This window comes from Coturnix japonica, chromosome 3 (genome assembly GCF_001577835.2).
Source record: "Coturnix japonica isolate 7356 chromosome 3, Coturnix japonica 2.1, whole genome shotgun sequence".
Taxonomy (NCBI): domain Eukaryota; kingdom Metazoa; phylum Chordata; class Aves; order Galliformes; family Phasianidae; genus Coturnix; species Coturnix japonica.
The window spans coordinates 38,473,520-38,495,827 of NC_029518.1; the positions used below are offsets into that span (position 1 = coordinate 38,473,520).

Here is a 22,308-nt window from a genome sequence, read left to right on the forward strand (position 1 = left end):
AGTCAGCATGAATGGCCTGGGTTGAAAAGGACCAGAATGATCAGCTAGTTTCAAACCCCCTGCAAAACACATAGGAGAACAGGCTGCCTAAGGAGGTTGTGGATGTTCCTTACCTGGAGGCATTCAAGGTCAGGCTGGATGTGGCTCTGGACAGCCTGGTCTGGTGGTTGGTGACCCTGCATGTAGCAGAGGGGTTGAAACTAGATGACCATTGTGACCCTTTTCAACCCAAGCCATTCTATGATTCTGATTCTATGTGGACCTGGCCAGGAGCTCTGGGGAGCCAGGGAGGGGAAGCGTTGTGCTCTGCACGGCCCCATTAAAGGCTCTGCCCTTCTCTTATCATCTCCCCCATGCAGCAGCAGCTCACATATCCCTTATCACATCCTCCTCTCCCGCAGCTGCACCACACGCTGCCTGCTGCTCCTTCATAGGGAAGCGGGTGAGTTTAATAACCGAGAAATCGCGCTACTGAGCAAATACAAACCACTTTTAATGGACACACTGAAATAAGCAAATTCCGTAACAGCTGAGGTAACCAAGAACACAACAACCACACTCCCTCAACTCCACGCCCCACCAGGCTCCGCACATGCGCCCAGTCGCCGCTGTGTCTGGAGGCGGAGCTCGCCATTTCCCGTAGGGCCGCCGAGCGGTCCCGGCCCCGCCATGGAGAAGCTGCGGCGGGTGCTGAGCGGACAGGACGACGAGGAGCAAGGGCTGACGGCACAGGTACCGCCTCATGGAGACCTCTTCGTCTCTCTCTGCCCGCATTGACGGTTGTTGCTCTTAGCTGCCTGCTGAGCCGAGGCCTTGCCCTGCCCGAGAGGCGCGGGGCCCGCTGGGCCGTGCCTGCACCGGGAGTGGGCCGAGGGGCGCTGCTCGGCCCCCGCCGAGTTTTGCTTTCTGTGTCTTGCTTTGAAATTAATGAGGTTTCCCTGTCCTGCATGTACTGACTCTCCTACGAATTTATGGAAGCGAAAAATGTGTTCTCTAGACACGTAGTTCTCTGTATAGTCTGCTGAAGTTCTTTTTTGCTTCGCCCTCCTGAAGTACTGCTTATTGTTTTTATTTCCTCCTCCTCTTTGGTTATTTCCAACTGTGTATAGGCATCTGGTGCTTCTGATATGTCACTTCAGTCCACGTGCTGCTCTGCTCATAAAGGTCTGGTTGTCCATTTATGCAAGCCAGCTCTCTATCTGTGACTACAGATCCAAGCACCCCACGTTGTGGGAGATCTTGGTTCCCTGTGCTGCAGGATGCAGGAGCATGGCAGCGAAAGTTGGAAAACAAAGTAACCTCAGCCTGAGCTTTGGTGAACCGGAACAGCTGCAGCATAGTTGGTATCCATGGCACAGTTCAATGCCAAGAGAATTACTTAGTCTATCATCCCTAGGCACGTTTCAGATGAGGCACAAATGATGAGAGCGTTATCCTTTACTTAATGCTGCGGTGTTTGTTTCAAGGCAGCAATCTGCAGATAAATGGCTGAGTATTCAATAATTTGGTATTTCAGGTGTTGTCAACAGAAACTTCATTTGTTGAATGCCAGTAAAACCTTTCTGTGTTTGGGATGACCTTTCTGGAGCTGAGGCATGCATTTGATTGAACACAATGAATCCCCTCTTAAGAGGAGTTGTTAGTTGTGTAATAGAAATCACGTGTTTTATGCTCATGGATGTCCCTGTGTTCTGCTCATTCTTGATCTTTGCAGAACGATAGCCATGAGGTCGGTAGCAATTCCTGTTAAAGGAAGTCAAAGTAAAGCACATAGCGAGACAATTGTGTGGGGATTCAGTGAAATCTTTGTGCACTTCCTAAACTCTTTGGATAAACAACTGTTGTATTGCTGCAGTTTGAGCAACGATTTTTTTTTTTTTTGGGGGGGGGGGGAGGGTTGTTTCTTTGATAGATAGATAGATAGATAGATAGATAGATAGATAGATAGATAGATAGATAGATGGATTTATTCATTTATTTTGAGTGACCCTTGTATAAAATCTTCTTGCCTGAGAGTTTTGCATTAAAGCTTAGCTGTAGAAAGTGGGGGTTTCTACTTATTGGTTTCTGGTTGCATTATGTCTTGTTTTATTCTTTCTTGTTTAGAAATAAACTGAAGAGCAGTATAGCAAACTGAATATGTTTTACAGGAACTCCCTTACCCCCCATCAGTTCACAGTTCCCCTTCTCATAAAACCATGACAGATTTTTTTCCCCAGATATAGAATTTGCATAGAAATTTTGCCAATCTTATTTAAGTAACGGCTTCTGCTATGGCAAGTATTTTAGAGAGTAGTGCCAACTCTTTTTATCTGAAATCCAGGATTACCTTTACACTTAGGTCTGACTTGTTTCTTTTTTCTTTTCCCCCTCCCAAAGTCCTAATGTTACCTTCAGTAGCTTGTTTCTGATCAGGAGTGGAAAGAACTGTTTCTGCTTGTTGTGCAGGTGTGATTAGTTGCATAAATAGATGATTCTATGATTCTAAATACATGTGACTGAAAACAAGCTGCCTGTTTTGAATGTGTGCCTTCACTTGCTCTTCCTGCCCTTCTCGCCTCCTGTATGTAAGCATTCAGGAATACGACTGTCAAAACTAGTTTCAAATACTAAACCATCTTTCAGTTACTGTTTTTATCTTTCTTTAATGCATACATAAGGATAAAAAGGTGGACCTAACAAGGTAAGCTGCATCTTCTGACCTTTGGGAAGTTCTGTCTTAACTACTGAGCACAGAAAAGAAACAAAATGGAGAGGTATATTATGTTCCAGCAATGTGTCTGTTCAGTCAGGATGCAGACATTAATATTTACTAAAAGTACAGCTTTTAAAGAATTTAACCCGATTAAATAAGGCTATGAATAGAGAGTTGTCTGAACTGTTTTCTGTTGAAACATGTTCAGGGACTGATTCACTGTAGCGTGAGCATGTATGTGCTTCCTACTGTTTCAGTTAAGTGCGGATTCTTTATTCATAGAGACATGAAATCCTTCTAACAACCAAAGAGTTAGTTTGGTAGGCCTTAACAAGACAGCAGCTCAAAGGGGTTGTTCTACCAGCTCTGTGGTCCTCCCTCTTTCCTGGTATCAGGAAACCTTGCTGTTTTCCTGACATCTTGCTGAGCTGGTTTGGCATATTACTCTTGTATGGGAGTGAGGCAGAAAATGAAAGGAGCTCTAGTTCTCTTCTGGCTTCACAAGCTGTGTTGGCTGGCTCAGCTCATCAGGTGCTGAAATCACCCTGGAGAAACAGGAAACAAAATTACCCCTTTCAGCAATTCACTATTTTGAGACAAGCTGGGTTACTGTGTCTACACCTTCACCCTGTAAAGAATGGGAAGTAAGGAGGAATTGTGATGCTCTCAGAGGATCCTTGTATTAACAAGCACAATGGATTCCATCTAGCAAGAGGAAAGAGTGGTATCATCATAGGAGGACTCAGCACTGAACAAATAGTTCTGTTCTGCTTTGGTGCAGTCATGAGAATTTTCAGTTGTAATAACCTGGGGAAGGGAAGGTCTCTGCAAATGGAGAAGTGTTGTTGGACTTGCCTTCACATGTTCTGTCTTTTTGGTGTGTGTTTCCAAATGACAATAGCAGGACATGGGGAAATGGTTTTAAATTAAAAGAGGGAAGATTTAGGTTGGATATTAGGGGGAAGTTCTTCACTAGGAGAGTGGTTAGGCCCTGGAACAGGCTGCCCAGGGAGGTTGTGGATGCCCCGTCCTTGGAGGTGTTCAAGGCCAGGTTGGACGGGGCCCTGGGCAACCTGATCTAGTAAATGTGTATGTTTGGTGGCCCTGCCAGGCAGGGGGGTTGGAACTACATGATCCTTGAGGTCCCTTCCAACCCGGGTCATTCTGTGATTCTGTAAATGTCCTTAAGACCATTCAAAGCTGTTTTTGTAATATCCATTGTTTTCCTTTCCTCCTCCTAAGGTTCTCGATGCCTCAACACTTAGCTTTGGTACACGAGTCAAGTGGTTTGCCATATGTTTCATTGCTGGCGTTGCATGTTCTATTCTTGTAAGTAACTGTTTTTTACTCTACGCTTTATTAAATGTTCTATGGTAGAACATCATTCATATTCATCCATCGTATGTGGTAGTATTTACTTGATCTTGAATCTTAAATTTTATCTCCATAAATTTAATGGACTGTAAAATGTGTAAGTGGCATGTAGGGACTGCTGATCTGTAAATGATATTTCTGGCCATCTTTCTTAGGGTCACAGCAAAGGATGTTTTTATTTTATGATAATAAAATTTCTTTCTAAGAGGCCTGAACACAGACAAAATATACTGCGTTTCTTACCTAGATGTGTCTGGTGTGCCAAAAAGAGGTTTTTGCTGTTTGATTTATACCCATTCTATTTTTATGCATGTATTCTTTTCATGGAAGGGGAAAAGGAGGGGGAAACTTGAGAGGTTTTTAAAGGCTGAAGAAACCGCAAGCGTAGCTTGTCAGACCTACAGATCAGTAGGTGATGACTGTGTAATGTGCTTTAAGTTTTGGTTAACCCCAAAGTGGTTAAGCACTTGGGTTCTTGTAGGTAATTGTTGTAGGTCCCTTCCAACTGAACTATTCAGTTCTTTCATTTACTGTAAAGTACATGTATATGTAATAAAATTCAAGGGACTTGGCAATTACAGGAGAAAACAGCTGTGAAGGAGAAGCATGTTGTGGCATTTGGCCATAGTGACTTACTGGATTCTCCTGCAGGTGCAAAATCTGCCAGCTGTATGTTGAGGCTGGTCCCGGGAGCTTGGGATTGGGTTGGGAACCCTCTCTGTTTAGGGTTAAGAACTAGTTGCATGACTGCTCCCTGCTGCTTTCCTCACAAGCAGTGTTTAACTTACATGCTCACATGTGCCAGGTTTGTGCTTTAATGTCTACTGGAGCTGAGTGCTGTTAACTACCCCTTCTCTCAGATCTCATACCTTTGCTGCTATGCTAAAGAGACCCTCAAAGAAACGCTGAAGCCATCCCATACAGACCTATATCTGACCTCCTAGATTTCATGTGTATGCAGCCTGGTAGATATTCTACGTCCTGTGTTTGTGTAATGGGCTTCGTGATGAAGCTGAAAGTGTCGTAAAGAGAATGTAAAAGATGTAAATGAATGTTAGGAACAGTGTATTTAAACATAGCCTAGTTGTGAAATTGTTGCAAAAGGTATTAAATCAATACATTATTTTGCCAGTAGGTGGCAATGGAAGCGTGCAGGATTGAGAGCATTGGAATGTGCTGGTGTATGTTAAATGGAACTCCTGTAATCTCTGAAAGTCTTTGGGATTTTATAGTCTATAATTAACAAATTGAACTAATTACTTACAAACATAACCTTTCTTTTTTTTAAGGGAACAGCATTGTTATGGCTCCCAAGGGGAATCAAACTTTTTGCATTGTTTTACACCCTGGGAAACATTGCTGCATTGGCCAGGTATGATTTCTTAATCATCATTATTAGGAAAACACTTTCCTTTTAATCTGTATTTCCATTTACTGTGCAATGGTGTGTGTTTAATATATATAAACAACATTGTTTTCATACTGGAATATTAATGAAAATCTCAGTTTTGAAATCGTTATAAGCAGAGAATGTCAGTTTTCCCTTTTTTCTTGTTCTAATGAAATGTCTGATATGTTTGTTTTGTGGATGAATCACAATTGCTGTCTGAAGGGCACAGGTTGCTGGGTGTTTGGGAGTATTTACACCTTCAGTCATTCTGAGGTACCCCAGTTTCAGGGACAGCTGGTAGCCTGCCCGCTGTGTGAGTGGGTAAAAAGTTTGTGGTAGCGATGGTAATAAGAGGATGGTTGGACTAGATAATCCTGTAGATTACAGAATCACAGAATGACCCGGGTTGGAAGGGACCTCAAGGATCATGTAGTTCCAACCCCCCTGCCTGGCAGGGCCACCAAACATACGCCTTTACTAGATCAGGTTGCCCAGGGCCCCGTCCAACCTGGTCTTGAACACCTCCAAGGACGGGGCATCCACAACCTCCCTGGGCAGCCTGTTCCAGGGCCTAACCACTCTCCTAGTGAAGAACTTCCCCCTAACATCCAACCTAAATCTTCCCTCTTTCAACTTAAAACCATTTCCCCGTGTCCTGCTATTATCAGCCCTTTCAAAGAGTTTACTCCCCTCCTGGGAGTAAGTTCCCTTCAGGTATTGAAAGGCTGCAATGAGGTCACCCCGCAACCTTCTCTTCTCCAGGCTGAACAAACCCAACTCCCTCAGCCTGTCCTCATAGGGGAGGTGCTCCAGCCCCCTGATCATTTTCATGGCCCTCCTCTGGACCCTTTCCAAAATCTCTATGTCTTTTTTGTACTGAGAGCTCCACACCTGGACACAGATTCTTTCCAACCTGGTGATTCTGTGAGCACATTGTTGCGAGAGGAGACTTTACTTTTGACAGGTGTTGCTTTCATGATTTTAGGAAAACTCTTTAAAAAACAAGAGGCTTAATTAAAAAGTTCTTTTGACTTTGGGGTCAAGCAGAATGTAAAAATCTTTCACAGTGTATGTAGCTTGTGCCTGGTTCTTTGCAGTAATCCTGTCTGGCAGTTAATCATAAGAAATAATTATAATATTAATATAATTATTAATGATTATTAATATAAATATATTATTAATATATTATATTAATAATTATTAATATAAATATAATAATATTATAATTATTATAGAGGGACTTCATAGGATTTAAAACAATTGCCTGTTCTTTCACTGTTTGAAAGGCATGTAAGAAGCAATGTAACTAGTGTCAGTAATGAATCAGGTAAAGTGTGCTCTGTCTGTTGGTGTCCTTCTCCTTGTCTTGGCATAGTTAAAGCACGGTTGTGGGACTTATATCAAGTGGATGCTGATCTTACTTTCATGGATTCTGTGGCTGTCATGTAACTCCTGAGTTAAGACATTGTTAATCTGTTGAATGTGAACAATGTGACATTACATTTTAGTCTGGGGAAAAGGAGGCCGAGGGTAGACCTTAATGCCCTCTTCCAGTATCTGAAAGGTTCTTACAGTGAGCGTAGGGCAGGTCTTTTCTCACTAGTGACAAGTGACAGGACGAGGGGAAATGGCCTCAAGTTGCACCAGGGCAAGCTTAGGTTGGATATTAGGAAGAACTTCTTTACAGAAAGGGTAGTTAGGTACTGGAATAGGCTCCCCAGGGAGGTGGTTGAATCACCATCCCTGGTTGTTTTTAAGAGCCGTTTGGATGTGGTGCTCAGGGATATGATTTAGTGGAGGGTTTTTGGAGTTAGAGTACTGTAGGCTGAGGTTGGACTTGATGATCTTCAAGGTCTTTTCCAATTTGGGTAATTCTATGATTCTACTATTTGAGTAGTGTGGTGGTGTACTGCTTTACAACTAACTTGCTGGAGGGTGAAGTTATTTATACTGGAATTGTCTCTATGTAATTACTCCATTTTTTATTAAAACAAGACAAAATTGCCACTACTAGGGTAGGCAAAACTGTGTGTTCCTATTTCTCTCCCTTACTTTTGTTGTTTGCTATTTTTTAGTTTTTAACTGGTATCCTGGGTGTGTTTTCACTGCTTCAGATAAAATTAGCATTTTAGAAAGTCTGTATTAATAAAGTCCTAATTCTCTGTGAACTAAGAGGGAAGCTTCCACAGGCTGGTGTTTATTTTCTGCATTTCCCTAAAATAACCTGAAATGCAGCTAAAAACAGAAGTAAAAAGAAGCCCTCTGTCTTTTCAGTAATTCTGTTTGATGTAAACAGCAGGCAGCTGTGCTTTAAGTACACTGGGAAATGAAAATGAAACCCTAACTTGATGAGGTTTAAACTTTTTTCAGGCTGGTTTGCATCTCTGGGTTAGAAAAATAAATTAAAACATGAAGCTACCAGCATAAGTAAATAGACCTTTCTGGCCTGTTTTTACTGTGTTATCTATCAACATATATGGAATTAATTCCTGGGCTGATGAGTAGATCTCCTATAGAATGTGTTGTGTTATGTGTAAGAAATAACATATGTAAGTGGAAGACCTTGGCATTTCATTTTTTCTTGGCCTTTCTGCCCCCCGTGGATTGATTCTCTTTACCTTTCTGAAGATGTTCTTGTTATAATATCTGTCCTGCAATGCTTTAATCTTAATTTAGTTTTAGGGCCAAGATAAGATATTCTGAGAAGTTAGTTTGGAATGAAGAGAATTTGCAATATTTATTCCAATTGAATTGAGAATTATTATTTTGGTGTTGTTTTTCTTTTCATTTAGCATGGGCTTTTATAAATAAGTATTACCTAGAAGGGGAGTTAAACACGCATGTCTTTTTCTCCAGTGAAACATTCAGAGCACCACCTAACTATAGGGATCATCTTTCTAGTTAAATATTTTCTTCAAAACAGAGTGGCTTCATTAGGAGAGAAGGAAGAGTCTCATCTCAGAATATTTGTAGCCAGATAATTATTCCTATAATTGTGAATTCTTGATTCCCATCACATTTCTTTGAATGAACAGATAAAGCTGAGAGCTGATGATAGGTTTCATAGAATGGTTTGGGTTGGAAGAGACCTTTAAAATGACCCAGTTCCAACCCCCCTGCTATAGGTAGAGAAACCTCCCTCTAGGCCAGGTTGCTCAAAGTCCCATTCATCCTGGCCTTGAATGCTTCCTGGGAGGGGGCAACCACAGCCTCTCTGGGCAACCTGTTCCAGTGTCTCACCACCTTCACAGTAAAGAATTTATTCCTAATGTCTTTTCTAAATCTACCCTCTTCCAGTTTAAAACCATTTCCCCTCATCCTGTCACTACGTACCCGTATAGAAGTCCCTCCTCAGCTTTCCTGTAGGCCCCCTTCAGGTACAGGAAAGCTTACTGTAAGGACTCCCCAGGGCCTTCTCTTCTCCAGGCTGAAGAGCCCAAACTCTCTGAGCCCGTCCTTGTAGTGGAGTTGCTCCAGCCAACTTTAAACAAAAAGATTTAGAGCCGTTCTTTAATTTTGAATGTAGTTATTTGCATGCTGCCTGGGTGATAAGCTTGGTTTTTAAAACAGGCGTTTTCTACAGAAGTTTGGTATTTGAATTCTGTACATACTTTAGGCAAGTCTGTTTTTAAAACAGCCTCAAAATCAGCTTCAAATTGACTTTCAAATTTCAGAGGAGGGCGACAAAGCTGGTGAGGGGTCTGGAGCACAGGCCTTATGAGGACAGGCTGAGGGAGCTGGGATTGTTCAGCCTGGAGAAGAGGAGGCTCAGGGGAGACCTTATTGCTCTCTGTAACTTCCTGAAGGAAGGTTGTAGTGAGCTGGGGGCTGGCCTCTTCTCTCATGTAATTGTTGGTAGAACTAGAGAGAATGGTTTTAAGCTGCATCAGGGGAGATTCAGGCTGAACATTAGGAAGTATTACTTCTCGGAAAGGGTGGTCAGGCATTGGAATGCACTGCCCAGGGAGGTGGTGGAGTCACCGACCATGGGAGTGTTCAAGAAACTTTTGGATGTGGTGTTGATGAATATGATTTAACTGGGAAGTATTGGGAATGGTTGGACTAGATGATCTTCTAGGTCTTTTCCAACCTTGATAATTCTGTGATTCTGTGACCCTCTGCTGGGTGTGGTAGTGAGTGTGGAAAGAATTTCATAGCCAAGGGTGATTCACTATGTGAGCTTTTTCCAGGACTGGTAAGTTCATGGACTGCTTTACCTTTCATCCTAGCAGGTGTCTGTTGTTAAACACTGAAATGCCTTTCATAGCCCTGTAGTCATCTGACTGTTGGCAAATTAATTAATTACCTGTTGTCTTTTGCAAAGATTTGAATGTGTCTTTTGTTTTTGTTTTTTCCTCCTCCCATTAGTACGTGTTTCCTGATGGGGCCACTGAAGCAACTGAAGGCGATGTTTGAGCCCAAAAGATTAGTTGCTACACTTGTAATGCTGGTAAGTATACTTTTTCCCCTGTGCAGTCTGTTGCTAATAAGGTTTTGAGGCTCAGTGAAACAGAGGATATTTCTGAATCCACATCTTGTGCTGAATAATTACAGTCAAGCTGAGTCAGTGATCATCAAGTCTAGCTTGGAAGTTGTTTGTTGGCTGCAGCTTCTCTGTATAACTCAGTGGTTCAGTGCTTTCAAAGAAGAAAAAGTTATTCTGTCAAAATCAAGAAAACCACATATTCATCCTCACATTCTCCTTCAGTTCCTTTACTTCAGTTAAGTAGCATTTCCTCTTCAAGGAGGATCACAGAATCACAGAATTGTAGGGGTTGGAAGGGACCTCTAGAGATCATCAGGTCCATCATAAAGTCTCCAGAGAAGGAGACTCCACCACCTCCCTGGGCAGCCTGTTCCAATGCTCCGTCACCCTCACTGTAAAGTTCTCCTGCACATTCGTGTGGAACTTCCTATGCTGTAGTTTCATCCCATTACCACTAGTTCTGTCCCCACGCATTACTGAAAAGAGACCAGCCTCACCACTATGGCTCCCACACCTCAGGTATTTATAAACCTGGATCAAATCCCCTCTCAGCCTTCTTTTCTAAAGGCTAAACAGACCCAGGATGGGGAAAAACAAGACCCTGCCCCTAGGGTAAGGATAGGGTAAATAGTATTTTTCCTTAAAACCATGAAAGATTGCATATATAATTTTAAGTACAGAACTCCACCTGAAAAGAGTTGAAGAGCTGCAAAATTAGCTTCAATAAATGTTCGGCTTTCTCACTCCATGTAAGGCAGCTGCTCCCTGCTGGCCTCTTCTTTACTCTCACAACATTTTAAAAAAATTGGTGGGGGGGAGAAAGAAAAGAGCTGGGGCACTGAAGGAGCAGAGCCCGCGTTTGCCAAATGCAGTGTTTAGAAATGGATATTTAGGAATTGATTGCTTGTTATGATGCACAGATGTTGTTGGATTTTGATTCTGTGCGTATCAGATTGAGAGCAACACTGTGCTCTGAATTAGTAGAACAATTCCTACTCTCCTTGGTTGCTTTCAAGCAAGCTTTATCATCCAAGCCCACCACTTAATAGTCCTGATGCATGTAAGTACATAGACCTGGTCATATTTCTTTCAACTCCTGAAGGCAGTTTCTGCCTCCCTCTCTTCTGAGGCTGGTCCCATACTTTGGCCTTAGAGCACATCATGCTGAGCTTTGGAAAACACTGATTATTATGAAGTTCAGCATATAGGCACTGTGTGACAGCCTTTAGCTCTGCTGCTTTCATGCATCAATTCTTGAATATACTGATTATCCTCTGGAAATATTGAGGCAGTATTGTATGTACTTTGTGTGTTTGAATACTAATTCTCTTTTTTTTTTTTTTTGGTCTCTTCTCCCCCAAGCTTTTTCTAGTTTTGACGCTGTGTGCTGTTTTATGGGTAAGTGGGAGGGCTTTGTTCCCCTCAAAGAGCAATGTAACTGTTATTTTATTGATTGCTTTAATATTTGGTTTGATTGTGGAAAAAAGATAAGCTTGTTTGTGATATTTGAGTTCCTAACTGCAGTTGAATTGGGGTGGAGTGTTCAATCTGTTGACTACAAATGCATCTTTCCACCTGCATGTGATGTAGGTGAGAGCATAAACCAGAGGATTAGTCTGCCTGCAAATCTCTGGACTAAGAACTGAGAATATACTTGACCTATTTCTGTCAAAAAATAGGTTGTGGTCTTTAGAAAATACAGACCATTAAACTAATTACGATAAACAAAGGAAGAGAGATGGAACAGGTAGACACCACTGAGTGTCCAGAGTGTTTTGAAAACACTGATATGTATTGCACAGAAGTAGGTATGTAGCTGAAATCAACTCCAGGTGTATGATGTGAGTGGAAATTGAAGCATCACCGTTCTGTTTGGTGTTTTTAAAGCTAGAGAAGGTTTTCATTGCACTGTGCTAATGGAGTGATAGTTAAATGAAAGTAGTATCAGTTGTTAGAATGGAAAGAAAATAATTAAGAGGAGGAAATAAAAATTTCATCACTTAACTACATTTTTTGGTTGCCAGTCTATAGCACTTATTCACAATATGCACCGGTGTGAAATAAACTGACCTCTGCAATATTTGTTTTATCTTGACATAGTGGAACAAAAAAGGTTTGGCACTGTTATTCTGCATATTGCAGTCCTTGGCAATGACCTGGTAAGTTTCACTTTGATTTCTTCTCTCATGCCCCTATATCTGCACGTGTGTATAGAGATGGGTAGATATGTATGTGTTTGTATACCCTTCCTGTAATGTGCCCAGATTCTGGCCTCAGTCACGTGCTTTCTGAGCTAGAAATGTAAGCTCAGCAAAATCTACATGCAGTCATCTTGCACAAATAGTAATTTTAAATACGTTCTGCCATGTATGGACTTCTTTTTGAAGGATTATGAAAAGAAAGTGGACGCCAAAGCAAATTCTTACGCCCTTTCTCTGCTGTGGAAGTAATTTAATTTTTGTACATCCTGGTTCTGATGACTCGCCCTCTCTTTTGAGTTCTGAGTCTTAATCTTGGAAGTGGAAAAAAAAATCTAAATCACATTTTTATACTCTGTCCTCAATAATATTTACTGGGTGGTTGTGAGGGGGTCAGTGTAGTGCAGCAGAACTCAACTGACTGGCCAGATACAGTCCTAGGGCTGGGCCTGGGGATGTGTGGGCGCAGTTAAGTGAACGCCTGCAAGCCTGGCAGAAGGTTTAGAAGTGATTTCTTTCTCCATGGAGATGCAACTGAACTTAACTTGATTCCCTTGTCCCGAGTGAATTACTAGGAACTTAAACTTCACTGATCCAAAGTGACCGCAGTTCTTGTTTGAACTTGCCCTGAATAAGCAGCATCATATACTGAACTTTAATCTGAGGAGCAATAACCATTTGTGCAGAATAGGGACTATATGGTGCTGTGCTGGACCCACATGAATGCTTGGCTGTAGGCAGAGGGAAGACTGCTGACTGTAACTGATGGCAGCAGAGAATTTGTCATTTGGCAAGCATCTCAACTTGGTCATTGTGGGGATGAGGACAAAAGCATAGCATATATACATATACGTATATGTATATATATAGGATGAGGACAAAGGACATAGCATGTATGTAGGGTTGTGAGAAGCAAGTTTCTGAAGACGATAGAGAGCCAGCTGTTTGAATGTCATTACCACAGCGTGTTATTCTTACAGCAGACATCTGTATTTATAGCTACACAAATGCTGTTAGCTCTCTATTTTTGCACTACTGTATCTTGTCTTTTCCACTTGGGGGGGGGGAAAGAAAAGGTCTTTACTGTCCTTAAGGGTATAATTTTCCCAGAAATCTCTATTTCTTTTGAATCTGATGGTGACAGTAAATCTACAGACTTGTTGTTTTTAAAGTTGAGTTTATGTGTGAGGAAAGTAATAGACTATATGAGAAATGAAGTTAAAACGAAACCAGGAAGTCCTTGGCAGTACATTGAGTTCTTGTCCAGTTCTGTTTTCTTTTTTACTAGGAAACATTAAATTCCGTAGGTAATGTTAACAAGCTGGAGTAGAACAGATTGCTTTTATTAACACTGGTCTAAAGTAAAGCAAGGGGGCTCACAGAAAGACAGGAAAGCTCTGTACAATGGTTTTTTTTTCTTCTTTATTTTTCAGGTATAGCTTGTCATACATTCCTTATGCAAGGTGAGTGCATAATTCCTTTCTAATGGAAAGCTGGTAATGTTTGTTAGAGAGGGAAGGATCCTTTAATTCCGTATGTGGATACACAGCATCCTTCTTTTCTTTCTGATTTTTATAAAGTGATAGACATGAGCTCAGGGTAATGCTTGATAGCTTTAAATACAAGTGCATAGTAAATTTTCTGCTAAATTTCATTCTAATTTTCATCCTGAAAAGATTTTTAATTTCTCCAGTTATTTAAAATTGCATTAGTGCTGTGGTTGCTTTTTCAGCTCTTAAATTAAAGCCAGCTGGTGGATCTGAGCCCTTAGGTTTAGGCAAGCAAGCAGAACTTCAGCCACTAACTCTGCTTCTGAATTTCTCCATCCTTTTAGGAAAGGGGAAAGTGATTCTTGGTGTTTGTTTTCATTTACTTTTTGTCAGGATTCTCTCTCTTGTGTATGAAATGGGAACACGAGCTGGCCAAATGCACAGCAAAACCACATGCAATTAAACAAACTAAAGAGTGTTTTTTTTCCTATTACGTTTCATGTAAAATGTGGTGTGGTATTTCAGCAGTGTGTTTTCAGAAGAGTAAGGTGCTTCTAAATCTGTGTGTATTATTTAATGAGGCTTTCTGTAATGAAAGTGGGGAGGAAATAAAACAGCAATTACTATATTTATCCCTTTTATCTTCTCAGCCTATAGCATTTCTGCACCTTTGCAGGGAAGCCTGTAATACCAACTTCTTTTTAAAGCTTGTTCTTCACACAGAGGGTGGTGATGCACTGGCACAGGTTGCCCAAGGAGGTTGTGGATGCCCCATCCCTGCAGGCATTCAAGGCCAGGCTGGATGTGGCTCTGGGCAGCCTGGTCTGGTGGTTGGTGACCTTGCACATAGCAGAGCTGAGCCCAGAAAGGGTGTAATCCTTTGCCCCCGTTGGTGATGGATGGGTTATCTCTGTCAGTTCAGAGCCTGCATTTGGTCAATAATTATTGTCTTAAATGTTTGCAGTGTTTTTCAGTTTCAGTATATTATGGTTGATGTCTGTAAATGAAACCACAAATCCCTTACCTGGCTTTGTTTTTCTCTCTTTAAAGGGATGCTGTGATAAAATGCTTCACGTCTTGTCTGGAATAAATTGCAAACAAGGACGCTGTGTACTTTAAAGCAACTCCTCTATCATCTTCCCTTGGAAAGCCTTACTTTTCCACTCCTGCAATTCCCAGTAACACTTTAGTATTTGCCTCCCCTTTTGCCTCCAGGGGGTTAAATAACTTTTACTAGAAGCAGCTTTCAAAACACACGGGATGAACTGTTTACCCCGGAACCTTTGGGCTTTTTAACCAAAAAAAACAAAGTACTTTTAAACACTTTGCAAAGAGCAGCCTTAAAACTGCCCTGCATGCAGTCACACAGCTCGTTCCCCAGCGCAGGTGGGCTGCTGCAGTGCAGGATAGGCTGCATGCATTGGGTTTGCATTTACAGCTCTGTCTGAAACCTGCAGCGCTGCTTCTGTTTGTGTCACATTTCTTGTGTGCTTTTCCAAAGACAGTTTTATGAGCATTGTAAGGATGTGGTGAGGTAACTTCTGCCTGTGTTTTGTGGAGAGAGCTTAAGGAGAATACGTGGAAGTTGTGTTAAAAGCGCATTGATTTTATTAAAACTATATTCTCAACTTTTTTACTTTTAAACATAAAAGCTGTTTACTAAGCGAACTTGTGAATAATGTCTAAATAAATGAGTTGTGAGAGAAATCAGCTTGAAAGGTGCTTAAACTTCTTTTTTCTTGCTGAGGGATCGGCTATAGAGGGCTGAACGCTTCACAAGGATCACCTTTAATAAAGTATGAAAATGTACTGGGGGGGTGTTTATAAAAACATAGAATCATTCAGGCTGGAAAAGACCTCCAAGATCATTAAGTACATCATACTACCCTAATGAACAACCCTCTGCTAAGTCTTAACCCCGAGCACCACATCTAAACATACATGTTTTTAAACACAGCCCCCTATGGAGCCTATTCCAGTGCTTAACAACTCACTCTATAAAGAAGTTTTTCCTGATATCCAACCTAAACTTATCCTGGTGTAACTTGAGGCCATTTCCCCTCATCCTGTCACCAATGAGAAGAGACCAACCCCACTCTCGCTGTTAAGCACCTTTCAGCTACTGGAAGTTAGCAATAAGATCTCCCCTCAGCCGCCTCTTCCCCAGATTAAACAGCCCTAGTTCCTTCAGTCTCTCCTGATAGGACGTATTCTCCAAGCCCTTCACAATCCTGGTGTGCCCTGCAGAAAGTGAGGCTGTACCTGTGTTGGTGGTATAGGGCAGGGTGGCACCAAGCAGCTGACCCAGGGAGGCCCCATCCTGTGAGGGGTGCTTCGGGGATGGGCAGTTTGTTGCAGTTTTGTTGCCCATTGGCTGCCTGCTTGGGTACAGAATCACCGTGACCTTCATTTAGTGCTGCGTTGGCTATGGGGGTGTTTATGTTGTGTGATGGGTGATGAGTGTTCATTTAATGGTTCACATTAGAGTAACAAAATTAAAATGAGTTCCAAGTGCTACAGTCATAAAATCCATATACTGTCACACTGACATGTACACGTAGTTGGTATATTTTACCACGTTACTCTTCCTTTCTTGAAGACTTGATCTGTGATCTGCTTTCCTTATCTGCACTCTGAGCCCATGCTGTGTGCTGCCGTGGCACTTCTTGCTCCTTCGCGTCGTGTCTTAGTTTGCAGTATGACAGTTCACGCAGTGCGTTCTCGTTGCACGACGCACTTCGATGCCCGTGAAGGCACAGCGGTGCGGCTCTCACTCCTCGTGCGTTGCACGGATGGAACCTGCCGCTGGACCGGGGCTCGCTGCGGGACCGGACGGCGCCGGTGCGCCCGATGCTGCGCGGGACCGCTCGGCGGGCGCGGACGATCGGCGCGGGCTGCCGGGGCCGCTGCGCTCCCGAAGAGAGGGGAGGGCTGTCGTCGGGGCGGGCGGAGGGCGGGTCGGGGGCGGGCTGCGAAGGGCCGAGCCGCGGCCGGCGGCGCCCGCCGAGCGCACACGCGCGCGGCCGCCGGCCCGGGCTGCCGGTGGGGCTCCGGCCATGGGGCTGCAGCCGCGGCGTGCGGCCGGGCCCTGCCCGCCGGCGGGACGGTGCGCGGCGCTGCCCTGGGCCCGCGGTGACGAGCAGGACGGGGTCCCCGGCCGCGCCGCCTCCCTGCCGCCCCTCCTGCCGGCACCCCCCGCCGCCGCCGCCGCCCGGGCGCAGCCGAAGAAGCCGACGGCGACGGCGGTCCCCAGGAAGGCGGCGCCGAGGCCGGCGGACGAGAAGGTGGCTCGGAAGGCGCGAGGGGCGCCGGCGGAGAGGGCCGGCCCCGTCTCCGGCTCCTGGCCGTGTACCCTGCAGCGGCGACCGCCGGCGGAGCGGGGGGCGCGGCCCCAACCCGGCGCGCCGCAGCCGCGGGGCCGCCCGGGGGCGCCCGGTGCGGGCGGCCGGTCCTGCGAGAGCCCGGGCGGGTCGGCTGGGGAGCCGCGTTTCGCGCTGAGCCTCCCGCCCGAGGCCGTGCGCCTGCTGCAGCGCCGCAGCACCGAGCGCCAGCGCGCACAGCCCGGCACCGGCACCGGCGGGACGGCTGCGGCGCGGAGAGGGGCGCGGTCCGGCGGCGACGTGCGCGCCCTGCTGAAGGTATCCCTGCTCAACGACCGGCACCGCTACGACGACGAGGAGTATGAAGAGGAGGAGGCGGCGGCGCCGGGCGCGGCGCCGGACGAGGGGCTGGTGCGGAAGTGCACCGAGTGGCTGCGAGGCGTCGAGAGCGCGGCCGGGCGAGAGCGCGGGGACCGGCTGGGCAGCCTGCCGCACCTGGGAGCGCGGTGAGCCGCATCCCCGCGGGGAACGGGAGGGGTCGCTCCGCCGGCAGCCGGGGACAAAGGAGCGGCACCGACTCCCGCCCGGCTCGGAAAGCGGCATCATTCCCCCGCCGTTTTTAAGACTTCCCTCTCCTTTGTAAGATGCGCGCGACGGTTTTTTGTACATTTGTACATTTTTATTTATTGGAATAAATGCGGTGATTTCTGTGGTACGACGGTCTCCGTCCCTCCCTGCTGCCGTGCTCCCGCACCCCGCCCCGCGCGGAGGTGGCAGCGCGGCGGCCTCTTTGTTGGCGGACCCGGGGCCGGGGCTCGCCCCTCCTTGTTGTCTCAAGCGGCCGCCGCCGCCGCTCGGTATCCGGCGTGGAACGGCGGTGTTCGCTGCGCTGGGTAAACGCCCTGCCAGCCGGTGCGGGAACCGCTCGATCGAATTGATGAAGCGATACGAAGCGCTTGTGTGCCGCGAACTGGAAACGCTGGGTTTCACTGAGCCGTGAGTCGTGTGCGCACAGTGATGCGCGGCTGCTGAGACCCTTCCCTCGAGTAACGGGAGATAAATGGTAAACGATAGTTCGGCTGCATAAAGCGAGGTTGCATCGCGTCCATGCAGTGTATCATTTGGATCCGGGTTTGTTCAAACGGGTTTTTTCCCCCCTTCTTTTTCCTTCTTATGCCTCAGGAATGAGAGCGGAAACGCTTCAAGAATAATGGAATACATTGGTACGGCCACTGAAAATATTACCCACGTAATGCAGGTGTGAAACTGCTCTGCTCAAAGCCTGGAGTAAATAGCGCTGGGCATGAGAACGTGCGGACAGTGACTGTATTTCCCCATCGAGTTGCCTGTAGTGCCAGCTCTGAAGCACACGCGCCTTTGTGTCTTTTTAACCGAGTCTGCACGTGGTTGCGCTGCATCCGCCAGTTTCCAGCAGCGTCTCCAGGCAGCTCTGCCCTAACAATGGCACATCTCCTGCCAAGAGTCATCTGTGCCGGCTGCATGTTGGGCTGCTCCTTTCCTCGGGTAGCAATGAGAACAGCGGCCCAGCTGGAGCTGAGCTCCCCTCTTGTGTGTCCATGGGGAGTGGGTGCCTGGCTCATCCCATGTCTACTCCATCCCTGCTTCCCCACCATGGCACAGGTGGAGAACTCACATGGGGGAGGGCGGTGTGGGCAGCGCGATCCAGGCCTCACACTGTGCATGTCAGATGTCAGCGGGAGCCTCAGCCTGAGGCTCCCCACTCAGACCCCTTTTAGTGGCTGAAAGGGAGCCGTGAGCAGCTGCTGCCATGCATGTTTAAAGTAATCGATACTGCTTCGGGGTAAAGAGCTTCCCTCTTTCCTCTGAGCATATCAGTGTGATTTATGATCAACAAAACCATGCTCCCCGTGTCTCCTTTTCTAGATGGCTGACATGGTGTCGGGCTCTCTGCTGCTGGTAAGCGAGGAGCAGATGATGGCTGTGCTGCTGCGATGGAACCGCCTGGCTTTAAGTTTCCTTGTTTTGTTTTTATAAAACTGGAGGCACCTGTTTTCACAGTGAGATGTGGGAGAAAGACCTTAGGTCATTCATTCCATAAGGGCCTACCTATCAGTGGGAGGTGATGGCAGAACAGATCATTGAACAGCCATGGAATATCCCAAGCTGGAAGGCACCTGTAAAGATCATCAACTGCAACTCCTATGAAATGTTTAGGAATTATTTCCAGTCTTTACATTAGTTTTACATTGTGGATAAGCCAAGTGTTGAGTAAGGGTCACCAGGTGTTCAGCTTTCAGCACTTTGACTGAGGGTGTGATGGTTTCCTAATCTTTCTCATCATTGAACTTGTGATTGCTGGTCAGTGCTGAGCTCGGAATGAACCAAACCAAAATAAAGAAGTAAATAAATAAAACAATGAAAGAATTGAGTAGCATTTAATTGTCGTGAATTCATTTATAAAGGGTGAGATGTCAGCCTTAACGAAGCAGCTCTGTAATTGGTGTTTTATCAGCCTTCTTCAGCACTGCTGCAAGGACAGAGCTGAACAATGAGCTGTTCTGTCCTCCGGTGCCAATGCAGCAGCTGATGTCTGCAGTAGCTGCTTGTGATGTGGTGTGTTGCATGGGAACCCCTCTGTGCACACATGCTCAAGGCATCATCCTGGTATACACACAGCTGCAACCCAAACTAGCCCCAGTGTTGCTCATGTAGAAAGCCATGGCTTCTCCCTGTGTGGTTTGTGGGGTCTCACATTAGCACAGAAGAGAGCAAACTGTGGTAATTCTGGGTATTTCAACTTTTTAATTATTATTATTTTTTAACATTGCTGCAATTGAACAGGTCACATCTATCAATGAGGCACCAACTCCAGGTAAGACTCACAGTGAGAGGATGGGGATTATTTTCAGCTATTTCCTTGTCAGAGCATCTTCTGAATGGAGAATCCCAGTGGGAACAGTGCCACACAATGAAACCTTCAGTACTTGAAAGATAAATAGGATCTATTCACAGTTTGAAGGGGGGGAACAAACGACAAATCTTCAGAGTGAATTCCATGATTCTAACCCAGTGGGCTGCCCCACATGGTAATGTGCTTTCTCTACCTTAGTTTGGAATGATTGCAACTGCAGCACCAGCACAAAATGCGTGCTGTGGTGACCTGGTGTTAAATGCAAGGTGAGGGTACTTTGTCCTGCTTGATGTTTGCAGCCATACACATAACGTAGTTGCTCTCTACACCTCCCTGAAAGGAGGTTGTGGTGGGGTGGGGGGCAGCCTCTTCTCCCATGTAACTGGCAGTAGGACTAGAGTGAATGGTCTCAAGTTGTGCCATAGGGGTTCAGTTTGGATGTTAGGAAATAATTCTTCTCCAAGAGTGGCCGGGCATTGGAATGGGCTGCCCAGGGAGGTGGTGAAGTCACCAATCCTGGAGTTGTTCATGAAACATTTAAATGTTGTACTGTTGGACATGGTTTAGTGCGAAATACTGGTGGTAGGTGAACAGTTGGTCTGAATGGTCTTAGAGGTCTTTTCCAACGTTGTTGATTCTGTGATTGTATAATCCTATATATTCCAAGCAGAACGATTTTTCTCAGCTCACAGGTAGGTAGTCACCGGGCTGCATTTAATTTTGAGAACCTGGCTTTATGCAGGCCATCTTGGGCTTGATGCTTGGCTGATGTATCTGTAGGATTGTACACAAGGTGCCATTAGCATGTCATTGCTCTCAGTCACAGATAGAAGCAAAAACATTCATCTGCCTCTTTCAATCCCACAGCTTCCTAGTTTTTTCCACTGAGCTTACCATAGGCTTCTGTCAGAATGGGAAATACTCTGACCCACTTACTGCCACTGATCACTGTGATGTCTTTAATTCCTGTCTGCAATATCGCCGCATTTAAATCACCATGGAACAGCAAATAATTGGTTTGTATTGATGCTCACAATACCCTTTGGACTTGTTTGTGCTTCCTGGTATGTTTGAATAAGTTTATTGTGCATAGTAAGGCATTCTTATCTTATTTATTTATTTTTTGTTCTAGGGTTCTCACAAAACATACATCTCCACAGTGTTTCTCCCTGCTCCCATGGGAAATTCCTTGCTGCAAAGCTGAGATTAACTGGATTATGGTTTGGTTTGTTTGGTTGGTTTGTTTTTTGTTTATCTACAGAAATACAGCAAAATGAACTCTGGTTTGTATGGCAGCAGAAATTAAATATCTTGCAATCTGTGGATTACTTGGAATTCGCAGGTCATTCCTAAGGGCTTTATGAAGGCAAGCACTGGATCTCTTAATCTCTGGTGCATGAATGCAGCTCTTGAGCAGAGCAGAAAGGGTGTCACAAACCTGCTCAGCAGACAGCTGTGCCTCACTGGCTGACACCTGGCTGTGGCACAGCTCTCACTGCACACAGGCTGATCTGCTTAATGTAACTGCTTCCTTAACCATGGTGTTCAGCATGCGCTTGGCTAGTGTGAGCTGGAGATCTTTGTTCATCAGGTTTGCTCTGGCTTGTACAACTGGGGAAACTTTCTGCCAGCAGCTGAGTCAATGCAAATGAGGTGTTTTGCTATAAATCTCCCGATTATACCCAGCATGACTGAATGCTTTGCTCATACTGCACTGACCACCTGCAGAGTTTGTATTCCTGTGCATCCTCAGTTTTACCTTTTTCCTTAAGCCATTGCTAGTTAGAAGCAAATGGATACAGAGGAGGTGTTGTCAGTGGTCGTACAACTGCCTATTTCCATTGCCTTTTAGATGGGGTTATATGGGGTTGGATTTCACCCCAGTGGACGCTGTTCCTAGAGTACCTGCTCTAGTAGTTTCTAGTGTAAACAGTGAGTTGTATAAGTAATGCTCTCAGTGCTGCCTGGACATTGCTTGACAGCCACAGGGATCAGCTGTGCTTGAGGTGAAGCTGAGTGGTTCTCTGGCACTTCATTTTTTTCCACTACCATATAGAACATACTTTATTTATGAGATCATATCTTAAGGTCTTGGTTGTTTATATATCATTTATAGGCTTGAAATGTATCTTCAGTTAATATAACAACGAAGATAATAAAATAACCTTTGTTTTGATTCTCTGAGTGATTCACATCCCCCCTTCCTGACTGTTTTGTTCAAAAATAAAGAGGTGGGAAGAGAGAATATTCCAAGTACAAAGGCAGAGGATGAAAGCATCGTTCTGTTTCTGTTCCTCCTACATAATATTGCCATAGTAACAAGGAGATGAATGTGGCTGTTCATCACTGGAAGCGGAGGTACAGCAGACACCATTCTTATTCAAGGGAATATTAGTAAAATACAGATTTTTCACATGTCAATAATGAATTAGGAAAAAAATGATCTGCTCTTCATAGCAGAC

At 44.9% G+C, this 22,308-nt stretch overlaps 2 protein-coding genes across 2 annotated transcripts; both read left to right on the plus strand.

The window, feature by feature from the left end:
• Positions 1-285: 285 nt before the first annotated feature.
• SFT2D1 (SFT2 domain containing 1) lies at positions 286-15,351 on the plus strand. Its single transcript, XM_015858000.2, has 8 exons — positions 286-732; positions 3,938-4,024; positions 5,359-5,441; positions 9,828-9,909; positions 11,308-11,343; positions 12,046-12,104; positions 13,577-13,606; positions 14,684-15,351. Exons 1-8 carry the CDS (start codon positions 670-672, stop codon positions 14,721-14,723), a joined length of 480 nt encoding a protein of 159 aa, XP_015713486.1. The 5' UTR covers positions 286-669; the 3' UTR covers positions 14,724-15,351.
• A 1,310-nt stretch (positions 15,352-16,661) lies between these two features.
• On the plus strand, positions 16,662-17,668 carry PRR18 (proline rich 18). Its single transcript, XM_015857951.2, has one exon. The coding sequence runs from the start codon at positions 16,690-16,692 to the stop codon at positions 17,461-17,463; it is 774 nt and encodes a 257-aa protein (XP_015713437.1). The 5' UTR covers positions 16,662-16,689; the 3' UTR covers positions 17,464-17,668.
• Positions 17,669-22,308: the final 4,640 nt, after the last annotated feature.